The sequence below is a fragment of the Agelaius phoeniceus genome, chromosome 2, assembly GCF_051311805.1.
Source record: "Agelaius phoeniceus isolate bAgePho1 chromosome 2, bAgePho1.hap1, whole genome shotgun sequence".
NCBI classification, from domain to species: Eukaryota; Metazoa; Chordata; class Aves; order Passeriformes; family Icteridae; genus Agelaius; species Agelaius phoeniceus.
The window spans coordinates 3,460,244-3,479,629 of NC_135266.1; the positions used below are offsets into that span (position 1 = coordinate 3,460,244).

Sequence of the window (19,386 nt, forward strand, 5' to 3'; positions counted from 1 at the left end):
GTGCACAAGCAAAGTAATTCTTAAATGAAACCAGCAGGGAATAAAAGAAAAAGCTCTGCTGCTAAAGGAAGCTCAAACATACTTTTTTGAACCCAGTCATCCAAGTGCAATTATTAAGCTCTGTTGTTTCTGAATACACTTGGCCTTAAAATATTAACATGTGCTTTTTGTTTTATGCCTCAGACTGCATGAAATGAATTAAATACACCCAAAATGGTATGAGCAATCTCTCAAACACTAGCTAATTTAACAACTAATCTTCTGCTTTAGTATGAAAGGTAAAGATTTAGGTTTTTCAATCATATGAGGCATCATCCTACAGTTCATGTGTTAGGCATCTCTCCTGTCCACTGGCAACATTATTTGAGGCAGGCCTGCAACATTTTCACTTAATTAAAAAAAAACCAACAAGCAGATGCATAACCACTTCAAATTTTTATATTTTATGCAGCTGGGAGTTCAGCTGACTTTTTTGAGAGTTATGAAGGTGAAACTTTAAGGGCAAAATGTAGCAATATTTGCTGCTGCTGCTCAAACTTTGACACAGTATTTATTTTTTTTTCTGGGCAGTAATTAGCCATGCTGGTTTGCATGTGCTCAGAGTAATGACACACACACACAAATAACACTGCACTTTGTGACTCACGGCCATGCCTTCGCAGAAATTACCTTGGTCACACTCTGTGCACCAAACACCGTGGGGAGAACCCTCCAGTGGGGACAGGCAGCCGTGTTTTGTTTTTTAGCTGAACAATTTATTTCAGTGAACAATCTATGTCTGACTGAAAAGCCATCCAACACCCGCCCTTTCCCCCCCAAACCTGTATAAATATTTTGTTTCAGTCGAGTTTGAATGGCAGAGTAAATGAGTTTCATCCTTTGTTTCAACCATAACAGTGCCTTGTTTGAAGTTGCTATTTCAAGCTGGGAGAGCTGGGCCTTTATTTTTCAAAGATGTTATTTCCTGAGACCCTTCACTCTGTGAACTTACAGCCGGCCGCCACCACTGGAGCTTCATTGTTAATTGTCTTTTTTAGGGGCACAAATATACAGCCTTTCCTTTCAAATTCAGGATGGCTCTGTTTATTTATGCTGCTGAATGCAAACTCTCTTTGGAGGAGGCATCCCTGGTGCTGCAGGGATGCCAGGAGCACTGGGAGGACGTGCAGGGCTCTTCTGGACCATGAGAGCCCACCAGGCATTTTTGGGGCTCCCAGCAAAGGGCTGCTCCAGGAGAAGGGAGGAAGAGGAGGAGGAGGAGGAGGAGGAGAAGGAACACGTGCACCCCAAACCTCCTGAGGCAGAGGAGCTGAGCCAACATGCAGATGAGGGCCAGCACAGCACGAGAGGGATTTTCACTGCCCTGTGTGTCCCTCTGTGGCGCAAGAGGAATTCTGGAGGAGTAAGTCACAGCTGCTCCGAGCTGCAATGCAGCCCTGCCACATACCTGCCTCCTCACATTCCCCCTCCACGCTTCAAACCTCGGCATTTTTAGCATCTTATTCCCCCTCTTTGTTGTCCCCAGTGAGAAGATGGTGTGCAGGCAGCAGTGAAGCATTTCCCTGACCATCAGCTGCTGCCCTTCTCTCCCTCCAAGGAGCTCAGCCCTGCAGCTGCTCAGATCAGAAATATGGGGCCAAATATTCCCCTTGGACAGCCATCCATTGCCAGGTACTTCAAAATAATCTAGCTGGTTCCTTTACTTAAATTCATTACAAGAAAGTAACTCTTCTGCTTATTTCTGAGGCACTGTTGCAGAGAAAGGCAGTAAAAAAAAAAACAAACTAGAACTCACTTTCAGCATAGGTCCTCGTTCAAACAAAAAAATTATGATCGAGAAGGACTGAAAAAAGTCTTACCTATGTAGATTACCACAGAAAAGACAACTTTGTAATGTTTTTTTCTTTATTCTTTACCAGTTTTCTTTCCTTTTCCCTTCCTAGCTACTTCACTCTTGAGCACGACAGCTAGTTTTCCCTCATTCCTACAAAAAAATAAAGCAAAAATATCAGAAAAAATATTTCAGAAGATTGCAGCTAGATGCTGATTCAATTATCCTTAAATTGATACCTAACTCCCTCTTTTGTCTCTGGCTCACAGAGTGCCAACACACTCAGGAATAAAACCACAGAAAATTGTGAGGAGGATGGACAATTCCTAAAATAGAACCAAACACATGGGCACAAAACAAAAACCAAGCCAAACCTATTTTTTTCCTTTGACTCTCTAAGTTAATGATGTGACATTTTGAAAATGAGCTGTGCAGAGGGGACACAGAATTAAAGAGGAACTTGGACTGGAGAGGAAAGTTTCAGCTCTCTGCTCTGACATGCTGGGCTTGCTCTGGGTTTGGCCACTCCAGATCAGAGACTCCCCCAGATGAAGCTTTCACTCACACTGGGAATATTCACTCCCAAATATCGAATTGGCATTTTCCCTGCTGCCACTGTGCACCTCTGAAGGAGCCTGGCTCTCCCTTTGCTCCAACCTCCCATTAAGGAGTTGAAATTAGCAATGAGATTCCCCATTAGCCTGCTTTTCTCCAAACTAATGAAACCCAGCTCCCCCAGCCCCTCCTCATACATCATCCAGCCCACTAAGCACAAACCACTTCTAATGAAGGCTATTTCTACACTAACAATAAGTAAAATTTAATGAACTTAAATACTCTTACATAAGAAGAACTGCTCTAAAAATACAACCTTTCAATAGAGCAAAATATGGCCAGGTTAACAGTTTTGCTCTGGGTCCCAGAATGTTAATTTAGCAAGAAATAAATAACTCCCAGCCTTTCATCTTATCTTTCTGACAGATGTTTCCCCTATAAAAAGGGTGTCATAATTGTTTTTGTCAGTGTTATAATTAAAATTGCTATGCAGCTGACATACAGTTTTTAATGGTTTCCCCTAGGATTATAGCAGATGTTGCCTTATTAGATCAGGGCTCTCCTGGAGTAAGAAATGTCATTGGCATAATCAAGACACATCTTTAAGCCTCTCAAAGTAGACTGTCACAATTTTCCCAGTAACATTTGACCCTAAGGGATGAAATATATCCTGCTTTTCTAAGGAGAAAGTTTTCTGAGGAGTTTGAAAGAAACACTGAAAAAAAAAAAACCCCAGTTTTTGCTACAGCCAGAAATAGCTGGAAGATACAGGAGGGAGCCCTGACAACTGCACCAGCAAGGCCAAAGAAACTGTGGCTTTTTAATGGCAAAAATATTCACAGGCAAAGATAGAGGATCAGCTGAAATCTGGTGAGGAGCTACAAAATAGCAGTTAGTGGGTTCTTATTATAAGAAAAGTTACAACCCTAGGACACAAGTGTTAATTTGAAATGGGACTTTAAATAAAGCAAGGTGCAACAGCAAGCTTGATTCTAAGTGCAGTCTGGATCCCTGGTGTTCACTGCAAATCCAGGGAAGTCAAGGGGGAAGCAAGAGGAAAGGGTGGCTCCAAAGGTCAGCCAGCTGGGAGGGGCACATGGGTCCTGGTCTGAAGGCACACAAAGTGTTTAGTATCATAAAATAAATAAATAATATCACAAATAAATAATACCATAAACGAATCATTTGTAAGTGATTTGGCAAGAGAATCAGGCAAGTTAGGTGGCTCCAAACTAAGAAAAGCCACCCAGAGCTGCTTGTCCACAAAACCAGGGGGAACTCACTTGGACAAAATAAATTCAGCAGAAAGTAACTTTACATTTTGGTGTCACTGAGCTCCTTGCAACTTTCCAAGGGCCACCAATTTTTATTTTTTTTCTTCCCAAGGTGTGAGGAACGCCAACTCTGTTTCACAGGCTGCAGCGTCAGGCTCTGCGATTCGCAGGCTGCGGCTTTGCCGCGCCGCATCCCGTTTTATATTAAGAACTCCCCAAAATAATTGCGGAAGGTGCGACATGACATAATCCCTGAAGTTCCACAGCACCGAGTGTCGCAGTTTGCTGAGGAAAATCATAGAATCAGGGTGGAAAAGATCTCTTGAGAGCATCGAGTCCAACTTTTGACAGTGCACTAAACCATGGCACCGAGTGCTGAACACTTCTAGGGATGGTGACTCCACCATCTAATGCCTTAATCAGCCTTTCTGTGAAGAAATTCATTCTTCAAGAAATTCATTCTTCAAGAAATAGTCCAAATAGACCATTTCCATTTGTAATTTTAGGGGTTAACCCTCCTAATCTCACCCACCTCGACCAGAGGCATTAATTAAAAAACAAGCATGGAAAACGTCCAGCAGGAATTATCTCACGTATAACCGGGGAGGGGAGAGGAAACAAAATTTAAAAAAAACAACATCCGTCTGTCAGAACGACATAAAACACCTTTTTTCCCCCACTTTTCCTCCCCGAGCCGCTCTTGGCATCCCCGGCGCTGGCGGAGCGCGGCTGTGCCGGTACCAGCGACGACAACAAGCGGAGGGGCCGGGCTTGAGGGAGGCGGGTCCGGCCGCCTCCCCCCGCCCGCTGAAGAGCGCCTGCGAGGGCAGTCGGGCGGCACAGCGCGGAGCGGAGCCGGGAGGCAGCGGAACCAGCGCGGAGCCAGCGCGGAACCAGCGCAGAACCAGCGCAGCATCACCGCGGGCCGCCCGCACCCGCGGCCCGGCCGGCAGCGCCCACGCACCGCGGGCACCCGCCTGCCTTGCCCGCCGCATCCCGCCCCTTCTGTGCCCCCCTGCTTTGGCCGGGACTCTCCGCCGGGATCAGCGTTGCTGCTGCTGTTTCTGCTGCTGCTGCTGTTGTTGTTGTTGGCCGGCGCGGCCGCATCGAGGATATTTTGGCTCTCCCAGAGGCAGCGGCGCCTCGATCCCTTGGACGCCGCGTGTGGGGCTGGGGCCGCCGCCGGGGAGGGAGCGCAGGAGCGCCGGCATCGGGGGCCAGGTGAGGCGGGGGGACGGAGGGGGGAAAAGGAACAAGGGTTCATGGGGGCTCCGGGAGCTCTCGTTGCTGGTGCTCCCGACCCGTGGGCGCCGCGGGTTCTCCCCGGGGATGGCGATCACAGCCCCAGACCCCCCGATCGGCCTCACCCGGGGCCGTGAGGGGTTGAGGGGAGCGGCCACGGGCTCATCCCCCGGGGGACGCCGCGGCCCCGGCAGGAAGGGGTTAATGGGCAGCGCGCTCTGGATTTGGTTAGGAGTTTAAAGGGACTTTAAAAAAAAAAAAAAGAGAAAACCGAAACGTTGGGCTGTGTGATCTGCCCACCGAAGTTTTTTATACGTGGGCGAAGCGTGTGTCATGTGTGTGAGGAGCCGGGCTGGCTCCCGGCGGAGCTCGGGGGCTGTGCGGGGCACGCCGTTCTCTCCTACACTCTTCTTAAGAAGGCTCTTTTTTTCCCCTGAAAGAATTGCCATTGAAAAGAAAAGCAACAACCAGCATCATATCCCCTAGCCCGCTATCCCCCCTAAAAAAACTCCCCAAAAAATCAAGGAGGAGGAATAACACTGGAGGGACACCAGATCCCCAGCGCGCTTCCCTTGTCCATGTGGATGCTGCCCAGCTGTGCCCAGCTGTGGGCAGGCACCTGGCTGCTGCTGAAAAGACGGCGATCAGAATTCAGGAGTATTAGTTAATAAGTGCCTGATCCTGTTGACCCTGTTCTGGTTCACCCACTCAGCTATGCGGGGGTGTTGAGGAAGGTGTCCTGCCAGTTAAACCAATTATAGCTGGCAAGTCGCAGTCATCAGCATTAGTGGAGGAGTTGGAGGTGAGGCCCAGTCACACCGTGTCGGGCCGTAGTGGCTTTTCTGAACTTAAAAAAAAAAACCCAGCAGCTTTCTAAGTCCAGCAGAAAGGCAGGTTTAACCCTCTGTGCCAATCCACGTTGCCTTTCCAGCTCTGTTTGTCTGTAAAGGGTTTCGTATCTCAGGGCTGGAAATTTGTGCTGCAGATGGGGAGAGAGCTGATGTGGGATGCGCAGAGGGTCTAGAAATTCCTCTGCTTGAGATATCTCGGTTGCAGAACATGCTGAGGATCTCCATGTGTTTTTCAGCCAGAGCTCAGGGTCTCATTTTTCCAAAGCTTTCCTTCAGAACAAACCCAGCGTGGAGAAAAACGGGCTTGGGTTAATGAGCAATGCCGTGTAATCAACACTTGGTATAAACCTTTTGTCTTAGGGCCCTAAACGTCTCTAAAGAAACAAACAAACAAAAAAAGACAGGAAGGAGAGAATCCTTTTTAGTGGACGGGGAAGTGCCTAACAGGATTTGTGGAGAGGTCAGAATTGCACACGAGTGCCAGGAATCTTATTTGTACTCCTAACCAGGGATCAGACATCAACTTACAGAATATACATAGAATATTTCCTCAAATACTCAAATCCCCAAGCCAGTTATCCCTGGCCACCAGAGCAGAATGCAAAGGCAAAACAAAGGGTGTCGGAAATTACTATATACTTTTTAAAAAGCCCAGCCAAATGCAAGGATAAACAGTTGTTTAAACTGTGGCAAATTTAATGAACAGATTAGGATGCTTGCTGAGTGAGACTCACGCTGGGTGAAATTCTTTGCTGCTCAATGAGATGTGTAATTTAGATCAAATATTTGTACGTGCTGTTTGAGGTGAAAAACATCATTCAGTAGATTGCACTTTTTGAGTAACATTAATGAATATTCTTTTCAGTGTCAGTTGATTTATTTTGTTTCAATTAGAAGGCCCAGTCAAGTTGAAATAGGCCTTTCATGTTAAGGACTCTTGCTATTTTTTTTTAGGTTTTTTTTTTTAGTTTTATTTTTAAGTGATCAGCTATTTAAAAGGATGAAAGGGTTCCTTGTCTGTGGCTGTTGCATGTTTTTATTTTCCTCTCTGTTTATATGGACGGCTTTTGAATGTGTTGCCATTTTCAACAAGCTGGGCTTATTTTGTTAAGATCCTAATTTACGATTTTTTTCTGAATTTGAAAGTGATTTTTTTTTCCTTGTGTTAACATGGTGGGTGATAGATTTGGCTTGTAGTAAGTGACCACATTTTTGTGGAAATCTTGATAGTGTCCTCTGTGATTTAAATACAAGTGCATGTTTTCAGGCAGTTGCTGTGGAGCAAGGGAATTCACCCAATGCTGTGAAAAAAAGGGAAGGAAAATTAAGAGTGTAGCTTGATAAGGTATCATTCACTGGTACCTGAATTGCAGCATCATGATAAACCTAAACAATGGCCATAAAACTGGCTTTATTCCTTATGTTTGATCTTTCCCATTGGATATGAATCTTATCACTCTTCTCCTTAAGTGATATATAGGAGAAAAGTCACACAGGCCTCACACAACTCTGTTCCTGGTAATGAAGGCAATATGATAAAGGTTTCACTTCTGTGGCATGAACATATTGATAGTGGTCCCATTATCAGCCCTTTAAAAAGGGTATTTTACTGCATAAACCCCTTTTCAATTGAAACTTAAGCCCTCTAAAGCTTTATAAATGCTTTAATCCTGTGTTTAGAAAATGTACAAGGTAATGTGGTTTGGAGTAAAGGAGTCAAGGCAGGAGGCTGGGGACACTGGGAATTGGCTTCTCTGATTATTTATAAAGGGGTGAAGGTGTATCACAGTGTCACTCCTCTTCCTCTGAAAGCCAAAGTCTGAAGTGATACATGGCCTGTGAGAGGGCACAAAAATAACACAAAACTGATTACCTCAGATAATGGGTGACAAGTTGGAGCATAGCCCAGAGAGACAGGTACTCAGGGGGCAAGGGGGTTTCTGTGGGCTTTGCAGACAAACACAAATTCTGTGAAAGCTCTCCCAGCTGAAAAACAAGGTGGGAGCTGCCCTGTGTGCTTGGGATGTTGGAAAAGCTTTCCCTGCATCTCACTGCCAGAGCTGGGTCTGGTAACATCTGGTAACATCTGCTTCCTCCTCCTTTGGCTGTGCATTTAATGGGACCCCTCTCCTTTTTCAGATGAGTGACTTTGGGCTCAGGAACATGGACCAAGTGGCTCCTGTGTCCAACATGTACAGAGGAATGCTCAAGGTGAGTGCCCTGGAGCTGTCAGCTCCCAAGCCCAGCTGGGGCAGCTCCCAGCCAGTGCTCCTGTTGTGTTCCTGCAGTGCTAGAACGGGAACTGGACAAGCCAAGTGAGCACAGGTTTCATTGCTCCCCCCTAATCTTCTGCCAGAGTATTCCCACTGAGTTCCACAGAGATGTGAAAAGAAGGACTGAGATAGGAAGGTGCAAATCTTGAACCCTCAACCTTCTCCCCCAGCAAGGCTCCCTCTCTCCATTCCCTAAATTTAAAAGAGGTAGCAAGAACTGAGCTCAGATTTGCTGGTGTTGGTGGAACTTCTGCCAAAATAAAGGTTAAAGGATGGACAGCAGGAGATCTTTAATTTGATGAGACTGGCAGAGGCCTGTCCTGATAGGACTGGTCAGGTTTGGTACCTTCCTGAACCCTGTTTGGATTAAAAGTAGCTTGTTCACTTCCAACTGTTATTAATGGAAGCCAAATACATTGTAATAACTCCAAAAATCATGAAATTTATTTGATCTTTAGGTAGACTGTGCCTGTTACCTTGTTTTTGAAAGGAATTTACAAACTGAGGTCAGCAGACTATAAAGGTTCAGTCTGGAAGGGCTTACCCCCTCCCCAAGTTGATTTTTACACAGCATTGATCAATGTAAAGGTTAGGGAGACCCTTTCTGCTCTCAGTGGCTTTGAGGAATGGCCATGGTTTGAAGAATCAGTGAGGCTCTGGGATGTTCACTGCTCTGATGCTTTATGTCCCCTCTTAACCTTTGTTTTTCTCCACAAAAAAATCCAAGAGATCCCCAACTTATCATCTGTGTGCTCTTAACACAGTGGTTACCCTAAGCAGTTTTTCAGTGTTCAGTTGTCATAGAATTAAGGCAGAGATTTGTGTTCTGCTCTGCTGTGGCTGTTCACATTCCATTTTATTTCGTTCTGCAACAATTACATGTATTGAAAAGCCAAACAAAGTAGTTGTGAAACTGATAGGATGAGCAGAATTCATCCTGCATTGTGTTTTTCCTCTTTTACTACTATTAAATGAAGAACATGCTTGCACATTAATTTTCTCCCTTTTGAAATATGAAACCAGCACGGTATGGATTTTACTCATTCACATGCCACAGCATTTTTTCCAGTGACTCAGGAGAAGGGTCATTTACACAAAATGCAGGAGTTTCCAGATTGTGTTGAAAGAACTTGCCCTTTCTTTTAGGTACTAGAGATGAGTCAGAGCTTTTATCTAGTAATGTATAAAGAATCTTTTACCAGCAGATTTGGTAGATGTTATTAACTTGTTTTATTCAGACATGAGCCTTTCCAAGGGCTGCCTTTGACTTAGTGAGTACCTGAAACAGAGCTCCACAATTTGTCCCTGCTGGCCAGGAGATTTTTATGTGAGAAGTTAGGGAATGAGAGGGAAAATTAATCCTAATTTGCTGTTCCAGGAACATAGTTTAGGTTGCATTTTGCATTGCATGTGAATACTGCTCTGAAAAATCCTTGCCTTGTCCTCAGCTAAATCCACTCCTTTGGCACAAGCTGGCAGATCAGCGTTTGCCCAAACCAAATAAACATTTGCAAGTTGCCTTTGTCTCCAGCTCCTTGAAGGGCAGGAGCTGCCATGGGCCAGCTGCAGCTTTCCAGAGCAATGTTCTATCCTCAGGTGCCTTGAAAAAAATCTCAGTGGCGACTTTTATCCATCTTTGCCTCATGATGTTGCAGATAGGGTTTCCCTGTGACTAACAAGCAAGTTTCATAAGTTGTTTTTGAAGTTATTTCCTCCTCTGCTCACATTCCTTCTGCCCCCCAAAGACTAAAGTGGTTGAGGGGAATTTAGTAATTTCATACCAATATTTCTGGCATACACAGTTGGCTCAAGTCGAGTTTGAAAGGAGTTAGGTTTTCAAAATGTAACAATATTTCTTGAATGTCAGTATGTCAGTAAAACCCACTTTTATCTGGAACATTTTTATCAGTCTTGTTTATCCTTTGCTATAAAATGAAAGCAGAAGTGTTTTACTGAGCATCTGAGCACTTAAAAGACTTCAAAATGTGGTTGCTGGCAAATCCAGTAAGGCAGAAGTGTAAAAGTTGCTGCAACATCCTTCCTCAAGTCCTGTAAAGCTGGCTGTGTAGCTCCAATTGATGTGGTTCAGATGAGTTTTGTCCTTTAGAAGAAAAAAACAAACTCCTAAATCTACTGTAGGTTTTGCACTGGCAGTTTTCCCATAATTTCCTGATCTGCCATCAAATCCTCATCGAGTGGATAATCAATTTAAAGGATTAAGGAAATGAAGATTGCTTTAAAATGTACCTGGAAATAAATATGTATTTATACACACATGTGCATTGTCTATTGTTAAAAGCCTCAATTACAGGAAATAAACCTAAGAATATCTTGATTTGGCTGTACTGTAAGCTGCAGAACACCCCCCACCTCGAGGGCCCTTATCAGTGGGTTTTGTTCTCAGTGGGTTTTATTCACGTAGCAGAAGCTGTGCCCTCATTGTGGGTACATTTCAGAGCTGGCTCATTCAAGGTAGTGGTTGTGCATGATCTCCAAATCTAGGAAACCAAAGCCAGACACTTCCTAGCAGAGGAGTTCACAGCTCTCCAGCAAAATGCTGACGTGGTTCTGTGTTTATTCTGTTCCTCTGCAGCGTCAGCCAGCGTTTGACACCTTTGACAGCTCCAACTCGCTTTTTGCTGGATATTTTTGCTCACTCAGTGAAGACCAAACGCTTCAGGAAGTGCCAACAGGATTTGACTCCACTTCTTATGGTAAATCTTCACTTTGCTCCTCAGTCCACTTGGTAGAGCAGAAATTTTTGGGGTCTAACTAACATTTCCTGGGTGGTTTAATACACAGACTTCTGTGTACGTGCTTGGTTTTGTTCATGTGAGTTTCTTTGTGGATAGTTGTTGTTTTCTATACTGAAAAGAAATAGGAGCTGGGATGCAGTAGCCTAATAGACTGATTTTTCATGGAAGAAACCATAGTAGGAGTTTAGGCAGAGCTAAGAGTTTAAAAATCTTTAAAAAGAGGGTTTTAATGTATTTAAACTTGCAACATCTCAACCATAATTAAAGTGCAAATATTCTGAAAGCTTTTCCATTCTCTGGTGTTAAATCCCAGTATGTTTTATTCCATACTTTAAAAAATAAGGTAGGGATGCTTTAAGATTTTTTTTTTAATTATTTGTGTGTGTGTAGGTCAGTATCCCACCAGGAGTGCCTTACATATCCTTGCCAAAAATCCCTGACAAAATGTAGATATTTTACCTGATGCTGCTTTTATCTCCCCTTAGGGAAAGGAAAAAAAAAACTCAAGCCCTCAAACCCAGAAAACCACAGGTCCTTTGTTCTAGTGTGATTCTAATCAGTCACCTGCTCTGGTCAGCAAAGCAAGTGCTTGCAGATGTTAGGAAGGGTGTGGTAGAAGCAGAAGTTAAGCACAAGTGCAGCCTGTAGATAGTCTGGGAGAGCAAGAAGAGCTGCACAGCTCTGAACTGACTTGGAATCTGCCAGGAGTAACTGGGACAGTGGAAGGTGTCCCTGCCCATGGCAGGGGTGGCACTGGGTGGGCTATAAGGTCCCTTCCAACCCAAACCATTCTGTGATAAAATGAGGCATCTTCTGGTAAAAATTGACCAATAAGAAGAGCTGAGTGGGAGCTGAATTTATCCCTAAAATAGGATCTTCTTGTAAATTTGAAAGTCAGAGAAGTAGATCAGTGGTTTTTACTGATATATAATGGTGCCAGCTTTGTGGTTGGATGCATTCTTCACCCCCAGCTTGTTACCAGTCACACTTGTTTGGTCCAGATGATGGAATAATCCATTGCACCATGTGCCTGGGTGATGAGATGTGATAAGGTCTGAAATGCAGTGTTGAGTAGTGCAAGCTGGCTCTTCACAACCCTGCTGTCAGTTACTTAGCTCTCAAATTAAATAAAGATTGTCTGGAGTTGCAAAGAAGTCTCAGGGCAAATTATAGGTGGTAAAATAGGAATAAGCAGTCTCATTTCCCTTAAAAAATAATCAAGTTTTCCTGCAACAAAGGCACTTTATGTAACTACTGAGAGTAAATAAGGATCTATGCATGGAAAGCTGCAAAGCTTTAATTAGTGATGCAATCTTATCAAATGAGTAACACAGAGATTTTAGAGCATGGTGATCTCTTTTAAAACACCAACTTTTTAGCATGTTTTTGGTGTGGGTTTTTTTTTTTAATTCTTCAAATAGTAAAAGCCAATCAGTCCTTTCAGTGCCCTGAAGTTAATGTGTCTTCTTCCTCCCCTCCACCCCTTTTCTTTTCTTGCAGAGTCGAACAACTGTGAATTGCCTCTGTTAACCCCGTGCAGCAAGGCTGTGATGAGTCAGGCCCTGAAAGATACTTTCAGTGGTTTCACAAAGGAACAGTGTCGGCTGGGTATCCCAAATAGTAAGTGTTTGCTATTTATAAGCTCTTTTTTTTTTTTTTTTTCCCTTTTAATGCTAAGGAGGAGGCTGAATAGCTGCTCTTTGAAAAGGAAAGAATGATGTCAGTAGGAAATACAAGAATGGATCCTATGTGAATCTGGCACAGCTTGCCTTGGAGAGGCCAGACTTGCTGGTGTTAAAAATGGGTGCATGGAGAGCTCATGCTTTGGCAGCAGGAGAGAGTCAAGCAAGCTGAGGGCATCTCTGGTTGCAAGTGAATGCAGAAAGAAAAGAGAGGACTGGGTTGTTTGGTTTTTTTTATAAATTCAAGAATACATTCATTCTGAATTCATTCAGGACTCAATAACTTGGCTAAACAATTTTAGGGTTTTTTTAATTCACTATTTTCTAAGGAAGATTATTTGACAAGGGCCAGGAGTTATCTCTAAATGTTGGACCCTTCCTGTCTTGCAGATCCCTGGCTGTGGACTGAACAACAAGTTTGCCAGTGGCTTTCATGGGCTACCAATGAGTTCAGCTTGGCAAATGTGAATTTCCATCAGTTTCTTATGAGTGGCCAAGACTTGTGCAACCTGGGCAAGGAGCGTTTCCTGGAACTGGCACCTGACTATGTGGGTGATATTCTGTGGGAACACCTGGAACAGATGATAAAAGGTAGTTAGAGAGCCAGAAAAAGCTTTTGGTTTAGGGCTCTCCGAACAGAAACAGAAATGGGACTCGATTTCAACACTGGTTTCACTATGAAGGGTTTTATTGCATATGAAAACTCAAAATGAACTTTAAAACTTGCTTAATAACAGCATTATCAGCACTGTCAGTACATCCCTGGTATGCCAAGCACAGATGCAGATGGCTGCAGACATTCTGTGTGCAGGCTGAGTACATCTGTGGGCAGGTTTTATTTGGGAAGATCATTGGAACAAGTGAGATTGGAGTACGACCACTGTAAATACCCCATAGATAAAACAGTTAACCCCACAAATACAAGGTTAACCAACAGTTGGACCTTAAAGAACATTGCAATTGTTGTTTTTAAGTTTAATGGAAAAATTCAATTGGTAATGATGGTTTTAAAGGCTGTTGGAAGTTGGTTGGGATTTTCTGGTGTAATTTCTGTCATGAGAGAGAATGCAGTACAAATAGAGTGTGCCACTAAAATTTTTTTGAACGTACCAAAATACTCCCAAGAGTCAGGAGCTTTCCATGGCATACAGGTTGGATCTTTAAAACTATAAACTCAAATTTTCTCCTTTTCTCCTCTCCCCAGACAGCCAAGAGAAAACACAGGATCAGTACGTGGAGAACTCTCACCTCACCTCAGTTCCTCACTGGGTCAATAATAATTCCTTAAGTAAGTATTTTTAAAAATTCATATTTTTGCATCTCTCAGTTTATTCTGAGCATGTCACAGATTCAGGGTAGAAACAAAAAGCACCAGAATAGTTACTGTGCTTGAGGAGAACATTTGACTTCGGCTCCTCCAGCCTTCTTTCCTTGTATTGTTCAATTGTCACCTAATTTATATCGGAAATCGTTTGAAGAGCAAAGGCTTTGGGAAAATGAAATTTCCTCTTGCTATGCCAAGCCCTCCATCTGTGGAGCACAATAACCACTCCCATCTCTAGCAAACAGGCAAAAACTGAGAAGCATCAAGAATTCTGTTCAGGCCTTTTTAAAGGCTCTGGGAGTGTGCTAGAGCTGTTGGGAGTGTGTGGGATGCAGTGCTGGCTCCCTCGGATTGTTTGATTGATGGTGTGTTTTATTCTGCCACAGTCAGGCTTCAGCTCAGCCTGATTACACCACTTAATGGGGGAGAGCCTTGCTCAAAACCACTTAAAACTTCCCCAATTTTTTTTCTTAGTAGTTTCCTTGAAGAATGAACAATGGGCATTTGTGGCTGGCAAGTTAGAGAGGGGGATTTGCAGAATCTGATTTGGCGTATTTAGTGTATTAGTTTGTTTAAGCGTCTCCAGGGGAAAAATCATCTAATTCTTTGGTTTCTTTTTTCAGCTGTTAACGTAGATCAGAATTCCTATGGAATGCAGATGCCTGGATACCCTAAACCCCTCAGTTATCCCAAACCCAGTCTCCTGACTGACGTCTGTCAGACTTCCACGGCACCGAATCTCCTCAACCCAGAACAAGACTTCCCATTGTTCCCTAAAACCCAAGCAGATGCTGTTGGTGTGAACTACTGTGCAGTAAACCAAGATTTCCCAAGGAACAATCTCAATTTGCTGATGGATAACTCTGGTGAGTCGTTATCTGCATGATAACCACGGGGGCCAAGGCCATGATCTGAATGCCTCTTCCTCCTTTGCATGATTTATATGGATAGGCTGGATTGAGGGAAAGAAACCATCAACACTGTCTTTTATTTATTTTTATTTTTCTATATTTTTATTTATATATATATATATATATAGTTTTATTTTTATATATATTTTTATTTTATATATTTATATATATTTATATATTATATATTTTATATATATATAAAATATATATTTATATATATTAATATAAATATATAATTATATATATAAATATATATTTATTTTATATTTATTCTTATAGTTGTATTTTATTTATTTTGTTTTATGTGATGAAGGCAAGCTGAGAGAGCACGAATCCAGTGACAGTGGTGCTGAGAGCTATGAGAGCTCAGATTCCATGCTGCAGTCCTGGAACAGCCAATCCTCCCTGGTGGATTTGCAGCGTGTGCCATCCTATGAGAGCTTTGAGGATGACTGCAGCCAGTCCCTGTGCCTGAGCAAACCTACCATGTCCTTCAAAGACTACATTCAAGAGAGGAGTGATCCTGTGGAGCAAGGGAAACCAGTTATACCAGCAGCCATCCTGGCTGGCTTTACTGGTGAGTGGTGAGGCAAAATGGTCACTCCTATTTTTAATGTAACATCAGTGTTCAGTCCAAGTGTGTGCCATGAGAGGTACAGACCACTAGTCACAAATAATGTCAATTTTTAATGTTACTAAACAAAGTCTCGGGGATTATCCACCCAAAGCAAGAACAGGCAGGCATGTCAGATCAGGTAAAAATCAAATGGACTTTTTGATCTGTTTGAAAAAGAGGGGAGCTTGGACAAAATCTCCCAGATTTGGAAATTCCCACAGGTGTTGTTAAGGCCTTGTTGCTGTAGTCCGTGCTGAAATTGGTTTTTTCCTGTAGGATCTTTGCCAAGCCAAAGACTTCAGGACAAGCCCTGGAGCTCAAAATGCAGCTGTTTGGGAGGTGGGAGTGAGGGTTAAAGGATCCATATGAGAGGGAAAGCCAGAACTTTGTCAAATCCTTTGTTTCCATGAAAAACATGACTTCATTTTCCCATGGGTAATAGCAGGTTTGTGCTATAGAGTAAAACCTTAGGTTTCTTTCTGATCTATAAAAAAGATAAATCAGATTAATTACCAGGACTATGATACAAGTCTGGTCACATACATTGCTTGTGGTTAGAGCTGGCAGAGGTATTAATTTGTGGTTTTTCTGTCTCCTCTTTCCCAACAGGCAGTGGACCTATCCAGCTGTGGCAATTCCTTCTGGAGTTACTGACTGACAAGTCCTGTCAGTCATTCATTAGCTGGACAGGAGATGGATGGGAATTTAAACTTGCTGACCCAGATGAGGTATGTAGCTAATTGGGGTCAAAACAAAGATATTGGGGTCTGATCTGACCTCTCTGGGCCCAGTCTTGGATATAATGTGTATTTAGCTGCACATCAAAGATGGTGGTGCTGCTTTTGAAGTATTTTGGGAACTTCATTCATTAAAAGTGATGCATTTTCACGTTCTGATACTCTTTCCAGTAGGAAAATTATTGTATTAAGAGATGGCATAAAAAGTCCAGTGAAACTTTTAGATTTAAAAAAAAAAAGAAAAAAAGAGGGGAGAGGAATCATGAACTCCAAGGGACTTCATAGCATTGAACTTCTAGTAAAGAGTTGTCCCCTGCTGCCTGATAGCTAATCAGTGGTAAAACAGTGGTTTTTTGAGAGAGCAGATTGTGTCAGAGCTCCAGGAGTGTTTGGGCAAAACTCTCAGGCACAGGATGGGATTGCTGGGGTGTCAGTGCAGGGACAGGAGCTGCGTTTGGATCCCTGGGGATCTCTTCCAGCTCAGGGTGTTCTCTGATTCCTGGGCTCATCCTGTGCAGGGTCAGGAGCTGCACTGGTGGTGGAGTCACTGTCCCTGGGGGTGTTTAAGGATTAAAGACTGGATGTGGCACTCAGTGCCATGGTCTGGATACCAAGGTGGTGTTGGGTCATAGCTTGGGCTTGATCTCAAAGGTCTTTCCCAGCCTGGTTGATTCTGTGACTCCTCTCAGCTCAGGATATTCTGCGTTTCTCGGGGTGGTCCAGTGCAGGGCCAGGGATTAGACTCTGGTCCCTGTGGGACACTGCCAGCTTGGGATATTCTGTGATTTCTGCCTAAACCTGACCTCCTTTAGCATGTTTTGGCCCATCCCCTACAAACTGGTGTCTGTCACAGTGAGGGTGGCTGTGACAAACCTCTCTGGTTCTCTGACTTCGGGGCGAGGCTGGCAAAAATTAGAAGGAGCAGGTTCAATGGGGTTGTCCAAAAGGAAATTTATTGTAAAGGGTGAAAACAACGAATGTGGAGCACAGAATGAGGGGCAGGATCCCCAGAACTGAGATAAAGGGGAAGCAACAATATATACAGTTGGGGTAGAACATTCTAGAACAATAACCATAGAGGGGAAACAAGGGCAGCAGAAATCTGGACAAAAACCAGTAGGGGAGTGGAACATGGACAACTTAGCATAACAACACCAAAGGCTTATGGGGGAACTCTCAAGCTCACCCTAAGTTAAACAAATGATTCCCAGGGCTTGAAACTCAAGCCTGGGTGTTTTGGAGAAAAATCTGACTCTGGGCCAACTTCCACTTTGCTGTCAGCCACCATCTCCTGGAGCTGCTCTTGAGGTCTCTTGTGGGATCCGTCACCAGCTCCTCTCTTGCAAGGCCGGGCCACCCAAAACAAATAAAACGCTCTGACTGAGAAAGGGTTTTCTTTAATCAGCCACTAAGAAGAAGAAGAAAAGATGAACAAATTTTCAATGAGTTTTTCTTTCTGGCAGGTGGCACGGCGCTGGGGGAGGAGGAAGAACAAGCCCAAGATGAACTACGAGAAGCTGAGCCGGGGCCTGCGCTACTACTACGACAAGAACATCATCCACAAGACGTCGGGCAAGCGCTACGTGTACCGCTTCGTGTGCGACCTGCACAACCTGCTGGGCTACGCCCCCGAGGAGCTGCACGCCATGCTGGGCGTGCAGCCCGACACCGAGGACTGATCCCCGAGCCTGGCAGTGGATCTGGAGTCACCAGCGGTGGGGACAATGGCCGGGAGCCACGGCAGCCAGGCCCGCCGCGCTCGGGGAGGCAGAGCGGGAGCTTCATCCATTGTGGGAGGGGAGCGGCCGGTGGGGCTCTGGGGAGTGGGCACAGCCCTGGATGCTCCTGGGGGCAGCGTTTCAGCTGCCTGCCCTGCCCCACGCGGCGCTTTGACACTGCCCTGGAAGGATGGGTTGGCTGTGGAACCAAAGGTTGGCTGTGAGAAACCCAGCGGAGCTCTGGCTGGGATGTTTTTGAAACACCGCCGTCCTCATGCAGTTTATTTAAAAACAAACACAAACTAATTTATTTGAAATGAGCAGTAAGGAGAACCGGTATAAGTTTTGTTTTAAAGCACGTTTTGTTATTGTTATTATTATTGTTACTACTCCAGAAATTTGCTGCATAGGTACATAAACACTCTCGTGTGCAAAACCAGATGTAGCAACTGTTAACAGAAAAAAACCCCACCCTTTAAAAGAAGGGAAGGAAAATCATACCATTTCAATATTCAGTTTGTATATATTCTGTGATTCCTTTGGAAACTCTGATGTTCCTATTTAACAGATACTGTATAGTGTAAATTAAACTAATTGTATGTGTGCTTTGAAATAGGATGAATGTAAACTTATCAAATGTGGGGAGGGGAGGGGGGTTCATGTTTGTCTAGGATATACAACCTTCTGCAAATATTTAATTGGCCTGAGAGACAGCAGAAGTTCTATGCTCAGTGTGCATGCATTGGGGGGGGGCAGGGAGGGAGGTCAGGCTCAGGATTTTGCCAGGACTGAAGCTGGCAATTCTTTGTGCATTTTGGCATTTTTACAGGAAACTAATGTTGTATTCTGGGACATAAAAGGGCCTGTTTGTGGTTTCTTCTGTAACTGAAAAATAAAAATATTAATATGGGTAAAATTACCTTTTTTTCTTTATAAATGGCATATGTTTTTCAACTTCTATGCATGTACTTTTAAAAAAAATTTATATACAAGCCTTATTTTTTCAGTTCACTTGTCTCTTCCTGCAGTTTATTCTGTATGATTAAAATATGAATTCTATTTTTGGAAATAACTGTGACTCCTTTTCAAAGATCAGGAGGGTTTTATGTAGCAGCTATTTTTACTGCAAAAAAAAAAAAAAAAGAAAAAAAATCACTGGAAAAACGTACTTTGTAAGAAAGCTTTATTTTTTATCTGAGCTTGATGTACAGTTAAATGTGTTGTACAGTGTGAGAGGTTTAAAAATATGACTCTTCATTAAAACCTCTTGAAAAGAAAATTTTGTGTGTGCTTTTTGATCTGGAAAGTTTCAGAGTCCCTTCTTTGTTTGTTGGTTGGTTCAATCCTTGTCCACCCTTCACCCCACCCTCAACAACTGCAGGATGAGAAAACTAACCCAAAAAGAAAATAACCAGCCAGGCTTGGGGCTTATTGGAGAAAATACTGCAAGAATGTGGAGGCTGGTCTGGAGCTGAGCTGGATGGATGCAACCACTCTCTCTGGATAGAAATTGGAGTTAACACCTTTGTGTTGTGCCTCTGAAAGAAAACTGGCAGCTCTGTGGTGTGAAGGAGGTGGGGGAAGATATGGAAAAACACAGGTGGGAAGACAACTTT

At 43.6% G+C, this 19,386-nt stretch overlaps 1 protein-coding gene across 1 annotated transcript; it reads left to right on the forward strand.

Annotated features, from left to right (window-relative positions):
• Positions 1-4,471: 4,471 nt before the first annotated feature.
• Positions 4,472-19,049, forward strand: ETS2 (ETS proto-oncogene 2, transcription factor). The gene is made up of 10 exons (XM_054655069.2): positions 4,472-4,881; positions 7,893-7,964; positions 10,620-10,740; positions 12,283-12,402; positions 12,855-13,055; positions 13,669-13,752; positions 14,412-14,654; positions 15,013-15,276; positions 15,925-16,043; positions 17,516-19,049. Exons 2-10 carry the CDS (start codon positions 7,893-7,895, stop codon positions 17,729-17,731), a joined length of 1,440 nt encoding a protein of 479 aa, XP_054511044.1. The 5' UTR covers positions 4,472-4,881; the 3' UTR covers positions 17,732-19,049.
• The last annotated feature ends 337 nt before the right edge of the window (positions 19,050-19,386 follow it).

Excerpts from the sequence above, each read along its gene's own strand:
- ETS2 (XM_054655069.2), top strand. The coding sequence starts at position 7,893 with ATGAGTGACTTTGGGCTCAGGAACATGGACCAAGTGGCTCCTGTGTCC. Across the intron at positions 10,741-12,282 it reads ATTTGACTCCACTTCTTATG|AGTCGAACAACTGTGAATTG; the intron begins GTAAATCTTCAC and ends CTTTTCTTGCAG. Across the intron at positions 12,403-12,854 it reads TCGGCTGGGTATCCCAAATA|ATCCCTGGCTGTGGACTGAA; the intron begins GTAAGTGTTTGC and ends CCTGTCTTGCAG.